The 27149-nt window shown below is 37.6% G+C and overlaps 1 protein-coding gene across 1 annotated transcript; it reads left to right on the forward strand.

The window, feature by feature from the left end:
- Window positions 1-23820: 23820 nt before the first annotated feature.
- Window positions 23821-24938, forward strand: LOC139861755 (uncharacterized). Its single transcript, XM_071850258.1, has 2 exons — window positions 23821-24055; window positions 24179-24938. Exons 1-2 carry the CDS (start codon window positions 23890-23892, stop codon window positions 24652-24654), a joined length of 642 nt encoding a protein of 213 aa, XP_071706359.1. The 5' UTR covers window positions 23821-23889; the 3' UTR covers window positions 24655-24938.
- The last annotated feature ends 2211 nt before the right edge of the window (window positions 24939-27149 follow it).

Consider the following 27149-nt stretch of genomic DNA (forward strand, 5'->3'; position numbering starts at 1 on the left):
TCATTGAGTTTGTTCCTTAAGTCTTCATGCTGGCCTCTAGTTACTTCACTAAACTTACGATCGTCCCTGAATGAGTTGAGTTGTTGGTGATGAATGCCTTGACCCGTGCCTGGTCTATTAACTTCTTGGTCTCTGACTTTATGTCTTTCATCTCTTTCTGTAGCCTTGAATATTCTGATTGGAAGCCCACTGAACGTGATCTTTTCAAGTGATAATAGCAGATGATCCACATTGCCAACATTCCCAAATCTTCCAAACGCAAACCTTCTGCCATTTTTTAATCTTTTCCCAGCCAAGTAGATATCTCTTATGTCACCGTATGGTTTAAACGAACGCCACAAATCTGTCACCGACCAATTGTCCGGAAAGTTGAAAAACATGAAGGAAGTCAGTTGGATTCCGAATAGCCTTGTTAACCGATCTTGAAGTCCAACGTTGTACCGATCTCGCATTCTTGTCGTGCCGCCATGAACCGGAATACTTTTCCTCTCTTTCTCTCTCCTATCACTCTCTCTCATCATGCTATTCTTATAAGTTGAATATTTACTATACTATACTAATCTATCTTGTTACTCATTTTTATTTATACTGTATAATTTTGATAGATTTTCTTTTACATAATGTACCATATAATTAGTATGGTGACCATATGGTTTGCATTGTTTAAGAACATTAAAATGATGTGAAGGTTGTATAAATGTATAATAGACATTGAGAAGAAGTTATCAGTTCCTGGATTGGAAAAATGGAAGAGAGAGAGACTATGGGGTCATGAGATGGAAGAGAAGTGAAATAAAGCAAACTTTTAGTATTAAACATTTAGTTATTTCACAACGGTATTTTAGGAATTAGCTTAGAATTGTGGTGGAAGTAGTAAGAGGGATGTTCGAATTATCACCTACCTATTTTATTTTATCTTTACATAAAAAAGGATGGACCACATATAACGTCGGCATATATCCGGGTCCACGTATCTATTCAAAACAAGCCTATACCTCAACTTTATTTTATGAATTTCTACTTTATTACTCCTACTATGCACTTTTATTAGTTACACAAGCCGCCTTCTCCTACAAGTTCATTTGATAAAATAAAAAACGAGAATTCCATAAACAAGCGTATTGTCACAACCCAACAAGTTTGTGGCCCAACCCACTAAGATTATGACTCAATTAAGAGTTTTAACCCAAGAACCTCATGGAAGGCCCAAGAACATCATGGAAGCTCCCTAGAACTTTTCCATGAGTTCTTCCATGGAATGGTATAGAATGTTCATGGAAATATCTATCTCCATGTATATACTTGAAGTTTCTAGTACTTAGATCCTAACCATTGATTTAGATTAATCTTAGCCATCCATTTTGTGTTAGGAGTAGTATAAATATGGGTGGTCTCATTTGGCACACCACACCTCAAATCTCCAACATTTTCTCTTGTAAAGCATTCTCAAGCAATATAAGTATTTTCTTCAATTCCACTTGTTCTATAATATTTTCTCTTTTGGTTACTTGAATCGTTATAAGGTCCGAGTAAGGCTGACTTAGTAGAGACTAAGTGACGCACGTGAGCTTATCGAGATAAGTCCGTGACATTTGGTATCAAGAGCAAGGTCGATTCAAGGAGATGGCAACCGAGACCGAGAAGAATGTGAGCGTAACAAGTGGTGTGATGGGTGATGAGACACATGGCCGGGTAGAGACTCGCCAAGGAGCCAAGAAGAACCGAGGTACGTCCAAAGACTTTGTCGCAAACTTGGACAAAAGGATCATGGATGTAGAGACATCCATGGACGACGTGAAAGCAAAGGTCGAAGACGTCCACCAACGTTTGGATGGTTTGGACGGAGACTTTGACGAATTGAAAGATGATTGTGAGAGTGCAATCAACGTGCTAGACGTTGACATGCGACGTGAGATCCATGACTTAAGGGGTATGCTTGTGACACCGCTGATTTTTTTTTTTTTATAAATACGTGGCGGAAGCATTAACGTTAATTAAACCATTATAATAATATAAACATATCATAATTACATAACCAAAACAGTTGACAGCTAGCATTTAACTAATACATATGGTGTCACGTGACGTTTCAACAAAAGTTTAGTTTTATAGGAAAAGACACATCAGAGTTGGCTCCTGTCAAACATAACATTAGCATGCCCCGTCTTCTCCCCAAAAGCATCATCTCTACAAAAGCTAATAACCTGCAGGGAGGAGATGGAGGGGAATTAGCACGAAGCTAAGTGAGTACGACTAACCACAGGCAATAGTATACAGAACAGTTATACTAATCATGTCACAAAGAGCTAACACACAAACATCACCCAAGTGCCGTCTACAGAGACTCTGGCGGCTCGGCCAAACCATTAACCACCAGTTGATCGGGCTGGGGCTTACCAGAAGTTCCTCCACCACCGTATGTATATATATAATCCACACGCGACGGACGCGTCATTCACATATATATACACCACGGCTGTCTAGGCTACCACAGAGGAACCCAACCCGCAGGTTGATCTCTCCTACCGAGGCTACCACACAATAGGGACGCACTGGGCTCCAGCAGACAAGCATCAACTAACATGCAGTCATCACAATAAACTAACTAACTGTATCAATAAGTACAACTAACTAGCATGGCAGTCATAATATAACATGCTACTCTATACTAAATTCCACAGTTAGTCCCACTCACCGATTACCAGCAAATGAGAAGGTGTTCAGCTATCTAATCACTGAACCTTCTCTGTCTCCTTTTCTCCTGAGAAATACATATACACGAGTTAGTTTATGTCCATAAACACCAAATAACACAAATATAGAAATTTTGTCAGAAAATCTGTCCGCTAAAATTTTTCTCCTTAACACTTATGCACTTTTGAAATTTACATCAAAATCTCAAAATACAAACGGACAGCATAACGACTAGAAATCAACACTCAGTAAAAATTTCACTGTCTAAGACCATCGGTCGATCGTCAGAGACTATCGGCCGATCGTCACTACTCCATCGGCCGGTGGACTACACCATCGGTCGATCGTTAAATTTTCAACCGTTCGTCGAAGGACTTCCACCATCGGTCGATCGTCTAGTCTGTCGACCGATCGTCTCACTCCATCGGTCGATGGTCAGAGACCATCGGTCGAGGGTAGTTCATCTGCAGTAGCAGCTACCAAAGTGACGGGTTTCAACCAAATTCATCCAATTCTCGATCTAGAGCTCGTTTTTAACCTCAAAACTTACCAAATCTGATACACTAATCATTTAGAAACACAAACCCACAAGATTTTGACACTAACAACACCAAATCAACCCATTTTGACCCAATTTATACTTTTAATAAAAACTAACACAAAAGCTTCAATTTCTCAAAGATTAGATCAAGAAATGATACAAACCTTACCTTAAAAGAATCAGTAAATCGTAGAGAACACAAAGCTATGAACGATTTGAGCTCTAGTACAAGAATTTGGAATTAGGGTTTGATAGGTGGAGAAGGTGAAGTACGGGTTAGTTTGGGAAGGATCTGGAAATGAGAAGAGAGAGACAGCACACTAGTCACTTAATGGGTTTAATTCCCACACTGTGTGGCACACGGGTATTTATCAGTTATCTAATATCTTTCGTACATCATTTGGCGACCCAAACGAAGTCCAAATTAAATAAACAAACCTGTTCTGTGACCCTTGTCACAAACTGGTCCTAACCTCATCATTAATTAATAATAAACATTAAATAAAAATAAAAGCATATAAAACCACACAACGGCAAAATAGACCATTTCAACTAGGCCCGATTCAAGGATGTTACAATGCTCATGGGTGAGATTACGAAGTTGCGAAGCGAAATGGAGGGGGAGGTCTCCACTATTCACCAACGCCTCGTGGATTTACAAACCAACATGAACTCTTGTTTGAGATTCATGGCTAGTGGGGGTGGCAACACTGGATGCAATGCTCTGAAGGTGGACGTTCCCAAGCCGTCACCGTTCGTGGGGAAGCGGGAAGCCCGAGCGGTTGATGATTTTATATGGGAGATGGAACAATACTTGGAGGGAGTCAACATAGTGGATGATGCAATGAAGATCAAGACGACAACCCGTTACCTGAAGGATACCGCAGCGTTATGGTGGCGTCGTCGATATGGAGATATCGAGAAAGGTACGGTTACTATTGATACTTGGGATGATTTCCTTACCGAACTTAAGAATCAATTCTACCCCAAGAATGCTCAAAAGGATGCGATGAGTCGTCTACGTAAATTACATCATTCCGGGACGATTCGGGAGTATATTAAAGAATTCACGAACCTTAGCCTGGAGGTCCCAGATATTCCCGATGATATTCTTCTCTTCTATTTTCTCGATGGTTTGCAACATTGGGCTAAAACGGAGTTGGAGAGACGAGGAGTCCAAGACCTTGCCACCGCAATTGCTCAAGCGGAGGCACTAGTCGACCATGCTAATAGGAAAGATTCGTTCAAGTCAAAAGATAAGAAGGTGAGCCATGAGAAAGGTGGGGGAGATAAGCCCGCCCAATCAAGGAATGATAATACACGTAAGCCACCAACCGGGAATAACAAGAGCATAAAAACTTCTTACAAGAATGATGGATGTTTCATATGTGATGGACCGCATAGAGCCCGAGATTGTTCGAAGAAAGCTAGCCTTCATGCTATGGAAGCTCAAAAGGTGGGTTGTCAGGATGAGGATTTGTGCATGGGATCGATGCAAATACTCAACACTATCAAGGCCAAGGTGGAGGTACCCAAAGTAATGACTAAAGGACTCCAATTCGTGGAAGTTTATGTTCGAGGAAACCGGGTACGAGCTTTGGTAGATACGGGAGCTACTCATAACTTTGTCTCCACCGAGGAAGCTAAGAGATTGGGGATTAAAGGGGTAAAGGAGGGCGGAATGATGAAGACGGTGAACGCGAATGCTAAACCGATTAGTGGAGTGGCTAAAGATGTGCAAGTGAAGATTGGAGAATGGGAAGGAACGATTGATCTATCGGTCGTGCCTATAGACGACTTCAAGTTAGTACTTGGGATGGAGTTCCTAGATAAGGTACGCGGTTTCCCTATACCGTTCGCTAACTCACTGTGTATCTTGGATGGTGAGAAGACATGTATGGTGTCAACCGAACGTGGAAGCAAGAGTGCATCCAAGTCACTTTCGGCCATGCAATTCAAGAAGGGGTACAACAAGAATGAGACATGCTATTTAGCGGTAGCAAAGCAAGAGACGGTCGAAGATAAGGAAAAACTAGAGGTACCCAAGGAAATTGAGAAGGTCCTTGATAAGTTCAAGGATGTCATGCCCAAGGAGTTACCAAAGAAGTTACCACCTAGGAGGGAGGTTGACCATGTGATCGAGTTGGAGTCGGGATCAAAACCACCTTCCAAAGCCCCATACCGAATGCCACCACCCGAGTTGGAGGAGTTGCGAAGACAACTCAAGGAGTTGCTGGATGCGGGATACATCCGACCGTCAAAATCCCCGTATGGTGCTCCGGTGCTATTTCAAAGAAAGAAGGATGGGTCCTTGCGGATGTGTATAGATTACCGGGCACTCAACAAGGTAACTATCAAGAACCAATACCCAATCCCACTTATTGCTGATTTGTTCGATCAACTTGGGAAGGCGAGATACTTCTCCAAGTTAGACTTGAGATCGGGATATTATCAAGTCCGAATTGCCGAAGGAGATGAGGCTAAGACCATATGCGTGACGAGGTATGGCGCTTATGAATTCCTAGTCATGCCCTTTGGTTTAACCAATGCCCCTGCCACATTTTGTACTTTGATGAACAAATTATTCCACCCGTTCCTCGACAAGTTTGTCGTGGTGTACTTGGATGACATAGTCGTGTATAGCGACACCATGGAAGATCATGTGAGGCACTTGAAGCAAGTATTCCAAGTACTAAGGGACAACGAGTTGTATGTGAAGCTAGAGAAATGTTCATTCGGATTAGAGGAGGTGGATTTTCTTGGACATCGAATTAAAAATGGGAAGTTACTCATGGATGGGCTAAGGTCAAGGCAATTCAAGAGTGGGAGGCACCAACGAATGTGACTGATTTACGATTTTTCCTTGGTTTAGTAAACTACTATCGTCGTTTTATCAATGGATACTCGGCGAAAGCGGCTCCATTGACAGAATTGTTAAAGAAGAATAAAGTTTGGTTGTGGGATGAGAAATGTCAAGCAGCATTCAAGGAGTTGAAAGGAGCTGTCATGGAAGAACCGGTGTTGAGACTTCCGGATGTGACCATTCCGTTCGAGTTACACACAGACGCATCAGACTTTGCTATTGGAGGAGTTCTAATGCAAGAAGGTCACCCAATTGCGTTCGAAAGTCGAAAACTTAACGAGGCGAAAAGGAAGTACACTGTGCAAGAGAAAGAGATGACGGCTGTAGCGACCCCGACAAATCGTCAAGTGACGGCGTCGGCTACGTGGGTCCCATTACCTGATTATAAGTCTTTAAGATAACGTTTGACCAAAAATATGTCGCCTTCATTTCAAAATAAAGATTGTTTCAAAGTTTACAAGAATTGTTCAACCAAAAGTTAAGTTACAACGTTATAAGTACGATTGAAATCTAGGCGACACGGTTTAAAGTAAAGTCAAAAGACGCTCCATGAAATGCATGTATACTCGACATCGGATGCAAGTATCAAATAGTGAGCGGAAGCATGTATCACATATCGTGCAAGACCTGAGAAAATCATAAAAGAATCTGTCAACGAAAACGTTGGTGAAATCATAGGTTTAGTAAGTATTAAACGTTGTCTTTGAACCACAAGATTTTTGTATATCCATAACGTAGATTATCCAAATCATTTGCATTCCAAAAGTGTTGTTATACGCGAGCACTCAATTATCAAAACTTAACCAACGTTACCCCATCACACAGTGCTAGAACCCACACTAAAACACAAAAATATATTTCATCCGCATAACGGTAGCGAACCGTCCGAATGAGGGTTTGTTAAACCCGTATGGCCACACAATATAAGTTCTCGCTTACACCCTGCAAGTGTAACTAATGATAATCGAATTGAGGCATTTTGTTCTAACTCGCACGTGGAATGTTTGTTTTCACACTTGTGTTCAAAACATAAAAGTAAGTAGTACAAGATGTAACAAAGTATATGTTTTCTCAGCCCACGATTTAAAAGTATAAAAGTTGTTGAAAAGGTGGGACTATGATCTCACCTCGAGTGCACGAGTATAAAGGTACTTCAACAAGTAAACGTGTGCATGAAAGTTGCTTAGCCTTGACCTAAACATATAGGTTGTATCAATTAACGGTAAACACGATCGGTCAAAGTTGTTCAATTAGTCCTATGGCTCGACACGACTCGATTATGTAGCATGTGAAGCAAATTGTCAAGTTTCATGCAAGATACAAGTATAAAAGCATGTTAGGAAGATTGCATAAAAGTTTGGTTAAGTTTGACTAAAAGTCAAACTTGGTCAAAGTCAACGAAAAAGTCAACACGTTCGGGTCGGGTCTCGGACAAATTTTCTATGCTAGTTATTCATATATAAGCATGTTAAAACAAGTTGCATGTGAATTGGAGGTCTAGAACATGGCAAACATTTTTGATAAAATGGAAAAGTTGGACAGAATCTGGACAAGGCAAATGTCGCGCCGCGGCAAGGGGTGTCGCGCCGCGACATAACACATGGTCTGGGGTCAGGTCGTTTTCAAGGTTCAAGTCTTGGTCAAAACTTCAAACAAACGCAAAACGCAAACCGCAAACAATTAGAAGACGTATCTTATACCGTTGGAAAGCTCTTTTGACAAGGAACACAACTAAACACAAATCCTCAAACAAAAACATCATTTACAACAATCGAATTCTCGTCATGTGATCAATAAACGCTCATTTCAAAGCCTCAAGTTCATCAATATGCATTTTAAGTTCCGGGAATCCAATTTACACATATGATATGCCGTTTTGAAGGTAATGAAGCATACATTACAACTAATCACTAACAATTAACATTCCATGGCATTCAGGCATCAAAAGTTCATGTCAAGAACTATCAAACCCTAGTCAAACATCACAAAATCAATATTCATGTTTTTGAAGTTTTCTTAATCAACCTACGCATCAAAACGAAGCTAGTGATACTAGTAACACAATTAAAACATGCACTTTAACAATCTAACAACATTAACTCATCCAAAATCAAGGATTTAGCACACCCACTTCAAATGTTCAAACTAGTTACTCCAAACCACAAATCGAGCAAACAAAACATATATTCATGTTACACACGAGCCATAGACACTAACTAACACAATTTCAAGTATATAAAACGAATTTAGAGAAATTTAGTGTTTTAGAAATGTTACCCAAAATGGATGAAATTGGTACCAAATCGAAGAGGATGATGAGAGGATCACGAATATGTAATTTGTTTTGAAGTTTGCTTCCCGATCCGAATTTAGATGATGATTCTATGAAGTTGGGGTTTGTGTGTGTTCTTGCTAGAGAGAAAGAGAGAGAGGGAGATGATGGAAATGGTGGAGAAATGGGTTGACTAGTTGACCTAGTCAACTAGTTTGCCCATTTGGCAACTCCGGTCCCTCGAGTTTCAAAGCGGGTGCGGAATTTAACCGATCGAATATTTTTAAAACGCAAGTTAACGAGAGATGTTATACTTAAATGACGGAATTATTATGAACGTTAGTCAACGGAAACTACGAATTTAAATAACGAAAGGTATTATTTAAAAGAAAAAGACGGTGTTAAAAATAAATTTAACGGAAAAACGCGGGATGTTACATTATCCACAACTCAAAAGAAATTTCGTCCCGAAATTTAGTTGGAAGTAGTAGTCGATATCTCTTACTCGAGACTTTACGTTGTCAATGCTATGAATAAGTGAAAGTACGTTCTTGAGGGTTCTCATGAATTTGGATAGTCAGGGTTTTACGTTGCATTAAGGTTCGGTTTTTACGATCCCCAGTTTCAACTGGTTTTCCTATGAAGAGAAGTTTGTCATCGATAGTTGATGTATCCAGCAGGATTGCATGTTCCTGTTCCGCAGGACACGTTTCTAAGTTTGTTACACGAAATGTAGGGTAAACGGAAACTTAATTGAGTCGGCCGTTCTAAATGGTAGGAAGCGGCTCTAATACGCCCCAAGGTTTTCAAAAGGTTCAATATTGCGGATATGACCTTTCTCGATTTCCCAAAATGGATTACACCTTTCCAAGGTGCGGTTTCTCAATATTACGCGGTTACACACTGGGATTTGTGAGGTTTTCATCTAAGTTTAGTATAACTCTTCTGGCGACTACGGATCGCCTCGAGCCCTCCTCGGATTTGAATGATTTCAATTGTTGTTTCTTGATGGAGTTCAGATTTCGGTGGTTGATGCTTTGGTTAAATGAACAGGGGTATGACATTAGCGGTCATATAGGGTTTCGGAAAGTGCGCGTGAACACACGAGTGGTAACTACTGTTGTAAGAGTGATCTACTAAAGGTGACAATACGAGTTTGTGACATGTCTTTCCAAGACGTAAATCGTTCGTTTGCTCGGCTCGTCGGTTTGTGGGTGGTACGCGGTACTCATGTCTAAACGGGTCTCCAAGGTTTCTTGTAAAACTAGAAGTGAAACGAGTATTTTGATACGGAATAATTGACAAAGATACGCCGTGTTGGAATAGAATCTCTTAAGATACGTTTGAACAAGTTAGTTAGGGTTCGAAATATGTTCGTTAGGACTATTCATCCTCGTGGCGAATACTTAGGTAATATGAGGAATTTCTTTAAACGGAAATGCGGGCGATAAAGATAGGAGTGAAATGAGGACTTAGAATAGGATGAGCTTGCATCTCGAGGTTGCTATAACGTGCCTCTAGTTGTCGAAAGTTGAAGTCTGAAAGAGAAACGAGGTAGTACACGTAGTTGTATAGTTCGGGGTTGAATGATAGTTGACCGATTATCAGAAACACAAGGGCGTTAAGTCAAAGAAGAGTGAAGCATCGTTGGATTGTGTGTTATCTTAATTTCCAGTAATATCAGACGGTAACGGTGAAATAACAGAGGTATGTAGTGTGGTACGTGATGACAAGAATATTGATCGGATCCACAATTTAGTATTTGAATTCTTCGTGCAAAATAGCGAATTTCCGTCCCGTTGATTTCGAGTCGAGAGAGTATGCCTTTCGGCGTCCAAGTAGAAATATTTCCATATTTGTGTCCCATCTGGTGTTGTACGAATTTAGCTAGAAATGTTGGTGTGAAGAATCACGCTCAAGGTTCGATCGTGGAGAGATTAAAGTCGTGTAATACGAGAAAAGTCAGAAATGAATCTTCGGTAACAACCGGTGAGATCTAAGATTTTTACGAATACAAGTCTGAGTTGGGAGAGTTTCCTGATTACATGTGGCTTGATTTCGAGATTGATTGTAATTCCTTGACCATTAACTTCATGGTCTAGAAAATTGGACTTCGTTCAACAGAAATTCTCACTCGGAGAATTTGGTATAAAGTTGCTCTTTTCTCAAAAGTTCGAGCTTAAGATGGTGATGTTGTTCGTTTTCTTCTTTACTTAAATAAGTTAAGATGTCATCTATAAATACGATAACAGATTAGTCTATATGAATTTGCATACGCGGTTCAAGAGGTTTATGGATACGGGCGAGCCCTAAATAAATCAAGCGGTACTAAGAGAGACTTACAACTAACGTTGCGAGTTCGGAAAGTGGCTTAGGAGACATCGTCTCACTTAACCCCCAATTGATGATAACCGGAACGGAGGTCGATTTGGAACATACGGGATTCGTGCAAATAATCATGAGGTCATGGATGCGAGGGAGAGGGTATCGGTTTCCAACCGAAAATTACTCAGTTCACAATAATCTATACAAGGTGATGGGGAAACATTTTTTTTTTTTTTTTTTTTTTTTTTTTTTTTTTTTTTTACGAATAGGTTCCGAGCTCCCTAGTTCTATAGGTGTCAAGTCAAAAGTCTTAACGTATTTCCTCCAATAAAATTTATAGGCACACAATATTTTTCCGTTGGTCGCTTAAATTGCCTAAATAGTATCTAGGGGAAAAGATGGAAGGTAATGAGTACAAGTCAAAGTATTGGTTGTAAAACGTCTAGCGGTAATCGAATCGAACGAGTATGAAATATACGGTTTGTTGTGAAGAAACGTACCCGTGACTAGTCCATCATCGTCTCGGGCATCCTAGGTGTCGATGTTGTAAGTTCAACGGCGCGCGTTGGTTTTTGCTTTATTCTTTGGGCATTCATTCCTAAAATGACCCGATTGGCCACATTTGTAGCAAATACTCGGCTTTGGTGCGCCGGGCCCCTTTTGAGTGGCGGGGGCGGTACTTCCACAATACTTGGCAATATGACCACTACCTTGGCACCGATGGCAAATTAGCTTGCCACATTCACCAAAATGATGCTTGTGGCATTTGTTGCAAAAAGGTCGTGTCCCGGCATAACTTTTCTTGCCGACGGGGGTGAGAGGTTCCTTGGAAAAGTTGTTGTTGTAGTTACTCGATTGGGGGGCTTCCCATTTTCTTTTGTTGTCACCCGACTCATCCTCGGCTTTAGGTGCCGGCACTTCAATCTCGTCTACCGTTTCGATCAATTGACGGGCCATATTCAGGGCCTCTTGGTGGTTACTGGGTTTGGATGACATTACTCCTTGTTTGATGCTCTTGGGAAGACCATCCATGTAAAGTTCAACCCTTAGAGGTTCGGGGGTCACGAGGTTTGGGCACATCAAGGATAGCTCAGAAAATCGTTGATTATATGCCTTTAGGTCATTCCCGACCGCTTTTAAAGTTCTTAGTTCGTGTTCGAGCTTACGGGTCTCTTCGCGCGGGAAGTATTCGATGATCATCTTTTTCTTTAAGTCGGCCCATGAGAGAGTGTGAGCTTCATCGATACCCACCGACAGCACATACGTATTCCACCATGTGAGGGCGATACCGGCGAAAGTGTGGGTGGAATATTTGACTTTGTCTTGGTCCCGACAACCGCTTATGCTAAAAACGGCTTCTGTTTGCTCAAACCATCGGGTGAGCACAACCGGTCCTCCGGTCCCATCGAAGGTGTGAGGTTTGCACCCCATGAAAGTTTTGTAGGAGCAACCCTCGTTTGAATTACCGGCTCCATGGTTGTTGTGGTTGTGGTTGTTATTGATGTCGGAGGAGATACTAGCCATAGCCGCACCTATGGCGGTGGCTATCATGCGTTGAAAAGCTTGTTCGGAAGTTTCATTACGTGGTCCGCGACGGGGAAGCATTGTTCCTTCAAGACACAAGGATATCGTTGATTAGTATTCTCAATAATACTAATCATGATAGGGAAGGATGATGTAGAGAAAATTTATCCTTGACTCGCCTTAAATTCTTTATGTCATAATGTCGGAACGTCCATATGAATCACCGTAATATAATCCCGGAAATTATATTACCCTGATTCTCATGTGCATTTAACATTACTTCATAAAGTCAAAGTGGCGCATCAACAAAATTTATCAACTTAAGATTAAGATCGAATACGAGTTAGATATGATATAAGAGTTCGAGTATAAATGCACAATTAGTCAAGTAATCCCTACTTCAGTCTATATGCCGGTTGTAGTCTAGATTCACCTATGTACCCTATGACTCGGGGTGGACACAAATGAATTCTAAATCCCTACAACCAAGGCTCTGATACCAACTGTAGCGACCCCGACAAATCGTCAAGTGACGGCGTCGGCTACGTGGGTCCCATTACCTGATTATAAGTCTTTAAGATAACGTTTGACCAAAAATATGTCGCCTTCATTTCAAAATAAAGATTGTTTCAAAGTTTACAAGAATTGTTCAACCAAAAGTTAAGTTACAACGTTATAAGTACGATTGAAATCTAGGCGACACGGTTTAAAGTAAAGTCAAAAGACGCTCCATGAAATGCATGTATACTCGACATCGGATGCAAGTATCAAATAGTGAGCGGAAGCATGTATCACATATCGTGCAAGACCTGAGAAAATCATAAAAGAATCTGTCAACGAAAACGTTGGTGAAATCATAGGTTTAGTAAGTATTAAACGTTGTCTTTGAACCACAAGATTTTTGTATATCCATAACGTAGATTATCCAAATCATTTGCATTCCAAAAGTGTTGTTATACGCGAGCACTCAATTATCAAAACTTAACCAACGTTACCCCATCACACAGTGCTAGAACCCACACTAAAACACAAAAATATATTTCATCCGCATAACGGTAGCGAACCGTCCGAATGAGGGTTTGTTAAACCCGTATGGCCACACAATATAAGTTCTCGCTTACACCCTGCAAGTGTAACTAATGATAATCGAATTGAGGCATTTTGTTCTAACTCGCACGTGGAATGTTTGTTTTCACACTTGTGTTCAAAACATAAAAGTAAGTAGTACAAGATGTAACAAAGTATATGTTTTCTCAGCCCACGATTTAAAAGTATAAAAGTTGTTGAAAAGGTGGGACTATGATCTCACCTCGAGTGCACGAGTATAAAGGTACTTCAACAAGTAAACGTGTGCATGAAAGTTGCTTAGCCTTGACCTAAACATATAGGTTGTATCAATTAACGGTAAACACGATCGGTCAAAGTTGTTCAATTAGTCCTATGGCTCGACACGACTCGATTATGTAGCATGTGAAGCAAATTGTCAAGTTTCATGCAAGATACAAGTATAAAAGCATGTTAGGAAGATTGCATAAAAGTTTGGTTAAGTTTGACTAAAAGTCAAACTTGGTCAAAGTCAACGAAAAAGTCAACACGTTCGGGTCGGGTCTCGGACAAATTTTCTATGCTAGTTATTCATATATAAGCATGTTAAAACAAGTTGCATGTGAATTGGAGGTCTAGAACATGGCAAACATTTTTGATAAAATGGAAAAGTTGGACAGAATCTGGACAAGGCAAATGTCGCGCCGCGGCAAGGGGTGTCGCGCCGCGACATAACACATGGTCTGGGGTCAGGTCGTTTTCAAGGTTCAAGTCTTGGTCAAAACTTCAAACAAACGCAAAACGCAAACCGCAAACAATTAGAAGACGTATCTTATACCGTTGGAAAGCTCTTTTGACAAGGAACACAACTAAACACAAATCCTCAAACAAAAACATCATTTACAACAATCGAATTCTCGTCATGTGATCAATAAACGCTCATTTCAAAGCCTCAAGTTCATCAATATGCATTTTAAGTTCCGGGAATCCAATTTACACATATGATATGCCGTTTTGAAGGTAATGAAGCATACATTACAACTAATCACTAACAATTAACATTCCATGGCATTCAGGCATCAAAAGTTCATGTCAAGAACTATCAAACCCTAGTCAAACATCACAAAATCAATATTCATGTTTTTGAAGTTTTCTTAATCAACCTACGCATCAAAACGAAGCTAGTGATACTAGTAACACAATTAAAACATGCACTTTAACAATCTAACAACATTAACTCATCCAAAATCAAGGATTTAGCACACCCACTTCAAATGTTCAAACTAGTTACTCCAAACCACAAATCGAGCAAACAAAACATATATTCATGTTACACACGAGCCATAGACACTAACTAACACAATTTCAAGTATATAAAACGAATTTAGAGAAATTTAGTGTTTTAGAAATGTTACCCAAAATGGATGAAATTGGTACCAAATCGAAGAGGATGATGAGAGGATCACGAATATGTAATTTGTTTTGAAGTTTGCTTCCCGATCCGAATTTAGATGATGATTCTATGAAGTTGGGGTTTGTGTGTGTTCTTGCTAGAGAGAAAGAGAGAGAGGGAGATGATGGAAATGGTGGAGAAATGGGTTGACTAGTTGACCTAGTCAACTAGTTTGCCCATTTGGCAACTCCGGTCCCTCGAGTTTCAAAGCGGGTCCGGAATTTAACCGATCGAATATTTTTAAAACGCAAGTTAACGAGAGATGTTATACTTAAATGACGGAATTATTATGAACGTTAGTCAACGGAAACTACGAATTTAAATAACGAAAGGTATTATTTAAAAGAAAAAGACGGTGTTAAAAATAAATTTAACGGAAAAACGCGGGATGTTACAACGGCGACTATTCATTGTTTGAGGACATGGAGGCATTATCTTTTGGGATCAAGGTTCGTGATCAAGACGGATAATGTGGCAACGAGTTATTTTCAAACCCAAAAGAAGTTGAGTCCCAAACAAGCTCGTTGGCAAGACTTCTTAGCCGAATTTGACTATGTGTTGGAGTATAAGCCTGGGAAAGCCAATGTGGTAGCTGATGCCCTAAGTCGTAAGGCGGAGTTTGCAGCGATCACAAAACCACAATTCTTCCTTCAAGATCGTATAAAGGAGGGATTAGAGCATGATCCTATAGCCAAAAACCTTGTTGGATTGGCTCGAGATGGGAAAACGCGAAAGTTTTGGCTCAAGGGTGATCTATTATTTACCAAAGGAGACCGGTTATATATGCCTAAGTGGGGTGATCTTAGACGGACAATCTTGAAGGAGTGTCATGATTCAAAGTGGGCTGGTCATCCAGGTATCAAGAGGACGCTGGCATTAGTTGAAGGCACTTATTATTGGCCAAGGATGGAAGACGACGTAGAGACGTACGTGCGGACATGCCTAATATGCCAACAAGACAAGATAGAGCAACGCCAACCAGGAGGACTATTACAGCCGCTACCTACACCGAAAGGACCATGGGAGAGTGTTTCCATGGACTTCATTACTTGCTTACCCAAGTCGGAAGGGCGTGGGAGTATTATAGTCGTGGTAGACCGGTTTTCTAAGTATGGTACCTTCATAGCCGCATCATCCGAAGTTACCGCGGATGAAACCGCAAAACTATTTTTCAAGAATGTGGTGAAGTATTGGGGGATACCGCATGTGATAGTAAGTGATCGAGATCCGAGGTTCACGGGGCGTTTTTGGACGGAGTTGTTCAAGATCATGGGGACAGACTTGAATTTCTCCACGAGTTTTCATCCCCAAACGGATGGACAGACGGAAAGGGTGAATGCACTATTGGAGCTCTATCTTCGACACTATGTAAGTGCAAATCAACATGATTGGGCTAAACTTCTTGATATTGCTCAGTTCTCTTATAACATGCAAATGAGTGAGTCCACGGGGAAGAGTCCTTTTGAGTTGGTGACAGGACGCCAACCTTTGACCCCGAATGCTTTGGCTGCTTCATATGATGGAAGCAGCCCAGCCGCTTATAGAACGATGAAGGAGTGGCACGAACAAGCCGACTTGGCGCGAGCATCACTAGATAAGGCAGCCAAGAAAATGAAGAAATGGGCGGATGAGAAAAGACGACATGTTGAGTTCAAAGTTGGGGACCAAGTGATGGTGAAGCTTTTACCTCAACAATTCAAAACATTTAGGAAGGTGCACAAAGGATTGATCCGGAGATATGAAGGCCCATTCCCGGTAATTGGACGTGTTGGGAATGTATCTTATCGAGTTCAACTACCGCCCAAATTAAAGATTCATCCAGTCTTCCACGTAAGTTTTCTAAAACCTTATCATGGAGACGAGGAAAACCCAGAACGAGGAGTTTCCAAACGTGCACCAATGGCAGTTGCGACTTCGTTTGATCGTGAGGTGGAAGATATCTTGTTGCATCGAACTGTACGGAGACGAGGTGTGCCGAGCTATAGAGAATACCTAGTTAAGTGGCGTAACTTGCCCGATAGTGAAGCAAGCTGGGAAGCCGAAGACTTATTATGGCAGTTCACAGACAAAATCAAGAAGTATCATGAGGATCACACGACGAGGACGTCGCGAGCTTAGGTGGGGGAGAATGTCACAACCCAACAAGTTTGTGGCCCAACCCACTAAGATTATGACCCAATTAAGAGTTTTAACCCAAGAACCTCATGGAAGGCCCAAGAACATCATGGAAGCTCCCTAGAACTTTTCCATGAGTTCTTCCATGAAATGGTATGGAATGTTCATGGAAATATCTATCTCCATGTATATACTTGAAGTTTCTAGTACTTAGATCCTAACCATTGATTTAGATTAATCTTAGCCATCCATTTTGTGTTAGGAGTAGTATAAATAGGGGTGGTCTCATTCGGCACACCACACCTCAAATCTCAAACATTCTCTCTTGTAAAGCATTCTCAAGCAATATAAGTATTTTCTTCAATTCCACTTGTTCTATAATATTTTCTCTTTTGGTTACTTGAATCGTTATAAGGTCCGAGTAAGGCTGACTTAGTAGAGACTAAGTGCCGCACGTGAGCTTATCGAGATAAGTCCGTGACAGTATTCTACCACAAAGAAAAAGAAAAGAACCCATCAAAAAACCAAAATACAATAAAGGGCCAAGCAAGACTCGAACTATACCACAAACGCGCCACTAAGCTAAACAACCGCTCATTTTGGCATCTAGGGACTATGATCTTTCGTCATATACTAAGAAATCCATACTCACTGATCCACCATACTAAAGGCCTTTATTCATGATTATTACGTAATGGAGGATTTAGTTATTGGTATTCATGTGCGTAATTGTAGGTTTAGTACGTGCACGTATGAATGTATAATTGTAGTTGAATTATGACTATGAGTTAATAATAAGATACAATGTCATATGTGACATTAATCAAGGGCGGAGCCAGAATTTAGCGATAAAGGAGACTTACTCGATAAATAAAAGAAGTAAATCAAGTAAAACTAAAAGAGAACAATTTCCTATGTACAACCTATTTTATATGTTTAATACATATATAGATAATTGCTTTATGAAACTTTATTAACTATTAAGCAATAAAAAATGCTACTGTAAAATTTGCAGTTCGAAAACTTATATTGCCCATTTAAATGCTTGATAAATAAACATGTACGATATGCTTTAGTTAATATTATTCCGTTTGAAAGATAGGTAACTCAAATAGTTGGCCAAAATGAATAATTGGGGGTGGTTTATTCGGGTGTTCGTTCGGTTGGTTTATGGTTTACGTGGTTTATTCGGTTTTCAAGAATATTTTTGAGAACCAATAACCGAACCAAATTTGACAAAACCAAACCAATCCAACCAAATAAGATATCGGTTTACATGGTTCGATTTCGGTTTAACCAATTTAAAACTCATTGATAAAAAAGTGTGTAGTTTTATATCTTTTTGAGAAAAGCAAACATATTTTATTGATTAAACTATAAGTATACAATATTGATTAAACTATAAGTATAGGCGGGTTCAATTTTATAGCATATGAATATGGATAAAATAAATGAAATATTTAACATTTAGTATATATATACCATTGATAGTAGTATATTTCGGTTTTTCGGTTTGAAACCAAATGTTTATTTTACAAACCAAATCCAAACCGTAAACCGTTAATATTTTTGGGTGAAACCAATAAACCAAACCAAAACCAAATAAGTCAACCCACTTTAACCAAATCGATTTGGTTCGGTCGGTTTCGTGGGCGAAACCGTTTAATGCACACCTAGGGTATGCACACCTAGGGTGGTTTACTTATAATAATTAGATGTTTTTGTGTCGTTGGTCCCTCCATTATACACCAAAAAGCTAACACGTCCCTTCAATTTTTTTGGCTAACAGAATCCTTCCCTTATCCCATTTTAACATACTGGATCCCTTCGTCTAAATTCTGTTGAAAAAGTCCGTTAACCCTTGACATGTGCATTGCATGTGAGGGTATTTCAGTCATTTACCTAAATATTTAATTTTTACTTTTTTTCTTTTCTATTAATCACCTCTGCTTCATCTTCCCCAAATTAAATAAACCCTAACATAAAGCTTGAAAATCAGTTGCAACTAAATTAGACGTTTGATCTTCCCCAAATTAAATAAACCCTAACATAACAGAAAACAATTCCTACAGCCTCGTTTTGCATCTTTCGTGAAGAATTAGGAGCCAAAATTACAGTCATCGGCAACATCGATTGAAGAACAGATACAAAAGTTTTAGCATGAACTTGAAATTTGAATATGTGATTTAGTGTAGATCAGGTGATGATGTTAACATGAATGTTGTTCGAAATCATGTTATTAATGCTCGATAAATAACGGATAACTTGAATCAAAACATCTCGTTCGAATTCGAAGGAAGAAGAACAGTTTGACTTTTGATCTTCGAACTTTGACTTCGAAATTCGGATTCGAGTTTGAGAGTTAGAGCTTGAGCTTTTGCAGATACATTCACGAATATAAAATCAACCAATAGATAAGAAAACACATACTCACTTCATACACAATTGCTGTCTGTACGTCTATTGTTTTTGGTCTTTCGTTTCTATATCTCTAATATTATTCACAGCAACATGAATCGGTAAAAGTTAATTAGTTGATCTTGATGCTTCAACTCTTCGGTCAACGCTTGAATTCTCCGTTCTTTACAATCCTATGAACCAAAAAAAAAAAAAAAAAAAAAAAAAAAAAAAAGAACTGCACTATTATTATTAAGAAATATAATTCAATATTGAACTCAAAAACTTGACTTTTTGTAAAGCAATAGACAAGTCAATTTTGACACATTTGCGAATGGTGCTGTTCATGTTACATTTGATCTCTAAATCTAGGCTGTAAAAGTTGCGGGCTGGGACGAATCGGGGTGGGATCTTGGTGACAGAGTCGGTTGGAAATTATATTATATTTACAATCTAATTTCTATAATATTTGTATTTTAACTTTTCTTTTCTATTTCTACATTAATTAAAATAAAACTACTGTAAAATGACATGGAAACATAAAAAGTGACATGGATATGAAGCTTTATTAGAAAATTTATAAATAAAAATATAATTATAAGATTTTTTGTGTAGTGACCCGAACTTTTCCATGTTTATATATATTAATTGAGATTGATATTTACATGATTAAATGTTTCCAACATGTTAAGCAATCAAACTTGTTAATACTTGATTAATTGAAATATGTTTCATACAGACAATTGACCACCCAAGTTGACAGGTGATTCACGAACGTTAAAACTTGTAAAAACTATATGATGACATATATATGGATATATATATAGTTAACATGATACTATGATAAGTAAACATATCATTAAGTATATTAACAATGAACTACATATGTAAAAACAAGACTACTAACTTAATGATTTTTAAACGAGACATATATGTAACGATTATCGTTGTAAAGACATTTAATGTATATATATCATATTAAGAGATATTCATACATGATAATATCATGATAATATAATAATTTAAAATCTCATTTGATATTATAAATATTGGGTTAACAACATTTAACAAGATCGTTAACCTAAAGGTTTCAAAACAACACTTACATGTAACAACTAACGATGACTTAACCACTCAGTTAAAATGTATATACATGTAGTGTTTTAATATGTATTTATACACTTTTGAAAGACTTCAATACACTTATCAAAATACTTCTACTTAACAAAAATGCTTACAATTACATCCTCGTTCAGTTTCATCAACAATTCTACTCGTATGCACCCGTATTCGTACTCGTACAATACACAGCTTTTAGATGTATGTACTATTGGTATATACACTCCAATGATCAGCTCTTAGCAGCCCATGTGAGTCACCTAACACATGTGGGAACCATCATTTGACAACTAGCATGAAATATCTCATAAAATTACAAAAATATGAGTAATCATTCATGACTTATTTACATGAAAACAAAATTACATATCCTTTATATCTAATCCATACACCAACGACCAAAAACACCTACAAACACTTTCATTCTTCAATTTTCTTCATCTAATTAATCTCTCTCAAGTTCTATCTTCAAGTTCTAAGTGTTCTTCATATATTCTACAAGTTCTAGTTACATAAAATCAAGAATACTTTCAAGTTTGCTAGCTCACTTTCAATCTTGTAAGGTGATCATCCAACCTCAAGAAATCTTTGTTTCTTACAGTAGGTTATCATTCTAATACAAGGTAATAATCATATTCAAACTTTGGTTCAATTTCTATAACTATAACAATCTTATTTCAAGTGATGATCTTACTTGAACTTGTTTTCGTGTCATGATTCTGCTTCAAGAACTTCGAGCCATCCAAGGATCCGTTGAAGCTAGATCCATTTTTCTCTTTTCCAGTAGGTTTATCCAAGGAACTTAAGGTAGTAATGATGTTCATAACATCATTCGATTCATATATATAAAGCTATCTTATTCGAAGGTTTAAACTTGTAATCACTAGAACATAGTTTAGTTAATTCTAAACTTATTCGCAAACAAAAGTTAATCCTTCTAACTTGACTTTTAAAATCAACTAAACACATGTTCTATATCTATATGATATGCTAACTTAATGATTTAAAACCTGAAAACACGAAAAACACCGTAAAACCGGATTTACGCCGTCGTAGTAACACCGCGGGCTGTTTTGGGTTAGTTAATTAAAAACTATGATAAACTTTGATTTAAAAGTTGTTATTCTGAGAAAATGATTTTTATTATGAACATGAAACTATATCCAAAAATTATGGTTAAACTCAAAGTGGAAGTATGTTTTCTAAAATGGTCATCTAGACGTCGTTCTTTCGACTGAAATGACTACCTTTACAAAAACGACTTGTAACTTATTTTTCCGACTATAAACCTATAATTTTTCTGTTTAGATTCATAAAATAGAGTTCAATATGAAACCATAGCAATTTGATTCACTCAAAACAGATTTAAAATGAAGAAGTTATGGGTAAAACAAGATTGGATAATTTTTCTCATTTTAGCTACGTGAAAATTGGTAACAAATCTATTCCAACCATAACTTAATCAACTTGTATTGTATATTATGTAATCTTGAGATACCATAGACACGTATACAATGTTTCGACCTATCATGTCGACACATCTATATATATTTCGGAACAACCATAGACACTCTATATGTGAATGTTGGAGTTAGCTATACAGGGTTGAGGTTGATTCCAAAATATATATAGTTTGAGTTGTGATCAATACTGAGATACGTATACACTGGGTCGTGGATTGATTCAAGATAATATTTATCGATTTATTTCTGTACATCTAACTGTGGACAACTAGTTGTAGGTTACTAACGAGGACAGCTGACTTAATAAACTTAAAACATCAAAATGTATTAAAAGTGTTGTAAATATATTTTGAACATACTTTGATATATATGTACATATTTGTTATAGGTTCGTGAATCGACCAGTGGCCAAGTCTTACTTCCCGACGAAGTAAAAATCTGTGAAAGTGAGTTATAGTCCCACTTTTAAAATCTAATATTTTTGGGATGAGAATACATGCAGGTTTTATAAATGATTTACAAAATAGACACAAGTACGTGAAACTACATTCTATGGTTGAATTATCGAAATCGAATATGCCCCTTTTTATTAAGTCTGGTAATCTAAAAATTAGGGAACAGACACCCTAATTGACGCGAATCCTAAAGATAGATCTATTGGGCCTAACAAACCCCATCCAAAGTACCGGATGCTTTAGTACTTCGAAATTTATATCATATCCGAAGGGTGTCCCGGAATGATGGGGATATTCTTATATATGCATCTTGTTAATGTCGGTTACCAGGTGTTCACCATATGAATGATTTTTATCTCTATGTATGGGGTGTGTATTGAAATATGAAATCTTGTGGTCTATTATTATGATTTGATATATATAGGTTAAACCTATAACTCACCAACATTTTTGTTGACATTTTAAGCATGTTTATTCTCAGGTGATTATTAAGAGCTTTCGCTGTCGCATACTTAAATAAGGACGAGATTTGGAGTCCATGCTTGTATGATATTGTGTAAAAACTGCATTCAAGAAACTTATTTTGTTGTAACATATTTGTATTGTAAACCATTATGTAATAGTCGTGTGTAAACAGGATATTTTAGATTATCATTATTTGATAATCTACGTAAAGCTTTTTAAACCTTTATTGATGAAATAAAGGTTATGGTTTGTTTTAAAATGAATGCAGTCTTTGAAAAACGTCTCATATAGAGGTCAAAACCTCGCAACGAAATCAATTAATATGGAACGTTTTTAATCAATAAGAACGGGACATTTCATTTTGCGTCTTTGATCTCTCATTTTTAGTGAAGAAAAGATTAAAAAGACGCATTTACCCTCACATGTAAGTCACATGACAAGGGTTAACGGACTTTTTTAATGAAAAGTTGACAGGGATGCGGTATGTTTAAATGTGATAATTGAACGACGCTGTTAGCCAACAAAAAATCGAAGGGAGACTGTTAGTTTTTTAATGTATAATGGAGAGATTAACGGTACAAAAAAGTCTAATAATTAAATATGAGTTATTAATATGTAATTGGAATTGAATTTATTGAGGGAGGCTGAACACTTCTCTATCCCTCCTCCGTGTTCGCTACTGACACTAATATATTGACTAAAAACTTCAGTTATATTAGTTATGAGTTAAGAAAAAAGTAAGAATATCAGTTAAACAAAAATAAAAAAGGTGAGTTATTTATAGGTATTTTACGCTTGACCCTGAAACCGAACTCATTCCAACGTCACTATGTACAACTTTTGCTGCACTCATACAACAATAACACACGCGCGCGCACAACAAAAAAAAAAAAAAAAAAAAAAAAAAAAAACCCGAATTTAAACGCTCAGTTGCTGTCCAAAAATTAACGAACTCGTAACGATAACCCTACAAAAAGGGCCCTACGGTTATGGGGATCTTTTACTGACCCAATACCCTAAACGGGCCCCACTTCGCCTACCCATACATAGAAACCCTATTACTTTTTCTATAAATACAATTCAATTTTCACCATGCTTAGGCTTGAAGAAAGCAAACATCTCTTCAAAATCTTCTTTCAATCCGTTAAAATTTTAAACAATGGTAGGACCTTCACTTAATTCTCCAAAACCTCCTACCACCGCTACGATCAATTTTTTGTGTAGTTACGGTGGCCGGATTCTCCCTCGGTATCCCGACGGCAAACTCCGGTACCATGGCGGTCATACACGTGTCCTCGCCGTTGTTCGCTCCATCTCTTTCTCCGGTAGCTACTCATTTTCATCCATTCAATTAAATCATGAATCAATAGAATATTGAATTTAGGATTGTGAATAATAATTTGCAGAAAATTATGAAATTAATTGTGAATTGTTGTGAATTTATACAGAATTAATGGTGAAACTCGGTGAATTGTGCGGGAAGACGGTGAGTTTACGGTGTCAATTACCGACGGAGGATTTAGACGCACTTGTTACAATAGCATCAGATGAAGAACTCGCAAATCTCATTGAGGAATATGATCGAACACCTTGCGTGCAATCGTCATCAATTAAAATCCGAGCGTTTCTTTCACTTCCGAAGAAATGTCCTCCGTCACCAACTCTGACTCCTACTCTTTCCACCGCCTCTGCTTCCGGTTCTGCATCTAGCTCATCCACCGATACACAGGCCACGTCACCGACTTCACCAGTGCCGAGATTTCCGGTTTATGTTACTGATATTTGTATGTACACATCTTCGAAACCGCCGATTGTGAAGCTTCCGTTTAGTTTTAAACAAAATGGTGGAAAGGTTCAGTGTTATCCGTACCGGAATTATAATAACCGGTTTTGTGTCGTTCCGAATGGAAATCATTGGCAATAACATTTCAGGAACCTTGATGATGACGATGATGATGATATATCTATACATGAATTAATGAATGAATAGTATAGCCGTTTAAAAAATAAATGAATGAATAGATTACATAGGTTAAATTAGAAACTGGAGTAATGAAAACGGTAATTTAAGAGGCGAAATGATGTTGAGAATGAAATGAGATATGAGTGTTGTACGATTTGGACTGTAAATATATTTTGAGATTGATCAATGAATTGGCAAGAAAAAAAAAACAAATCATATCTTAATTTTTCTGTCCAAATATGAATGCATCGTCAATTTTTTGGTTGTTATATCGAATTACCAAATCTTCATCTTCTTAGTCAAGTTGAATTGATTGCGGTTTGTAGTCAATTTCGTTGCCTTATCTGATCTAAGGTTATCGTCGTTTATCTGTTGTCGATTTCACGACCTCATCTGATCTAATCCAATCATGTTGTTTTTTGTGTGAACAGATTTATTTTAAGAACGTGGCGGTTAATGGTTAATCGTTTATCGTCTGTTACTGTTACTGTTACTCGTATCGACGTATGTGTACGTGTAGTACGGGGTGTGTATATTCATTGTTCCATAATCTTTGTGTCTTCTCTGGTTTGTTTTCTTCTCATGAGGATGATACTAATTTCTTTTCTTGCGTTATATTATGTTAAGTTATTTTAACTATTTCTACTGTTATTGCAGGTTGTTGATGTATTTGGATATTGGAGAGAATAGATATAAGAAATACAACATGAAGCTGATATCAGGTATAAGCTTGCAGTTATTTTATTGCTTAATATGTTAGTGTAAGTCCTGTAGTATTTTATTTAATACGGAGTAATATAATTCCATTCATTTCGGTAAAATTCTCTTATATTCTTTCTGTCAAGTTTGCAGGATAAAGAAGATCGTACTCCATCCGTACCAAATTTATTGTATTCAGGCAAAAAACACACAGTTTAAGTAAAAGCACTTGAGACATGTACCTTTTTGTTAACTTTTCAGTCTTACTCTTTACTTTTTACCTATCTTTTTGTCCTACATTAATAAAGTAGGAGTACCAAAGACTTTTATCACATTATTTATATCCATTTATAGAAATAGACAATTAATTTGAGACATCTCAAAATAAAATATTGAACTATAGATTTAGGATGAAGGGAGTAATACCAACTTTTTTGCTTTTGCAATGATTGCAATTTATGCAACTGGGTATAGTTTCTAATTTGAGTACCAATATATTATGCCAAAAAACCCCCCACCAAATTTCTAACATTTGTATGTTCTATGACCTAACACCATATATAAGTCCGTCAGTCTTAGGCGTCAGATGAGGTGTAACTAACATGATAAAAATGACGAAAACTGATGGAGCCTAACGGGCGTCAGTTGGACGTCTGACTAAAAAAATCGTCATTTCCTCTTTCAACCAATCATTGATTTTTCTGATTTAATAAATATAAATTCTTTATAATTAATTTATTTTTTTTCACCCTATTTCAATCATATTTTACCACATCACCTCACCTCATATTTGACACAAAAACTAACAACGTATTAAAAATGTCAGAAATTGACATTATCATGTCACAATCAGATTGCACTTTTAGTCATAATGTGCATCAACTGCTCGAGACGTGACAAACACCATTAGAAATGGTCTAACTTAACAGGTGTTATGACTTATGCCACCTATTGGCAATGAGATTGACATTGTCAAAATTGGAATGACATGTCACTTGTCATCAAATAATTATGGTTCTGTGAATTTGGAACGAATTAAATCATTTCTGCACTTTTATGTTTTGTGATGGAAACGTTATTCACCTTGATTGTTAGTTGTATATTTTGTTTCATGTTTTTGGTTGCTCTGTACCAAAAAATATCATGAATTTTGAGGAAAAATTCAGTTGGGTAAGCAGGACCATTGGGGTAGGTATGAAATGCTAAAGTGATGATATTTTGGTTTAATCCGATGCAATACGGATGACTTGATGCTGATATCCAAATATTGTATGGTGGCTTTTGATGTTTGAACTTTTGAATTCGAACCACGATTAAGTGGTGGTAGTCTGAAAGCGTGGCACGAGTGTTATTATTCAAATAAAAATACTTATGAATAGATCTGTCTGTTTCAGCTAGTCAGCTATTTTGGTATAAAGACCAAAAGTATGGTCCAAGAATTTTGTAGATAAACCTTTTTTCCTATCTCCAAGTTGATGGAGAAAAGGATTGCCAGTTGGTGATAATCAAGTCATTGTATCGATTCGACGTTGGTCGGTTCGTCTATATGCTAATAATCGACAGCATGATGTTCGTAATATATTAATTTTGTGACCAATCACAACATTGTATTGTATAAATTGTTCAGTAACGAGTTTATTTAGCAATACAAAATGCAAAGGGCCTCTTTGTTATATTCCACATATATCCATAATTTAATACATTACAGTACAAATCAATATTAAGGACTGTTATACCAAACTATAAGCCAATTTTTT

This window comes from Rutidosis leptorrhynchoides, chromosome 8, assembly GCF_046630445.1.
Source record: "Rutidosis leptorrhynchoides isolate AG116_Rl617_1_P2 chromosome 8, CSIRO_AGI_Rlap_v1, whole genome shotgun sequence".
Taxonomy (NCBI): domain Eukaryota; kingdom Viridiplantae; phylum Streptophyta; class Magnoliopsida; order Asterales; family Asteraceae; genus Rutidosis; species Rutidosis leptorrhynchoides.

Coding starts and splice junctions, on each gene's coding strand:
- LOC139861755 (XM_071850258.1), top strand. CDS start 23,890: ATGGTAGGACCTTCACTTAATTCTCCAAAACCTCCTACCACCGCTACG. Junction 24,056..24,178: donor TCGCTCCATCTCTTTCTCCG/GTAGCTACTCAT, acceptor GAATTTATACAG/AATTAATGGTGAAACTCGGT.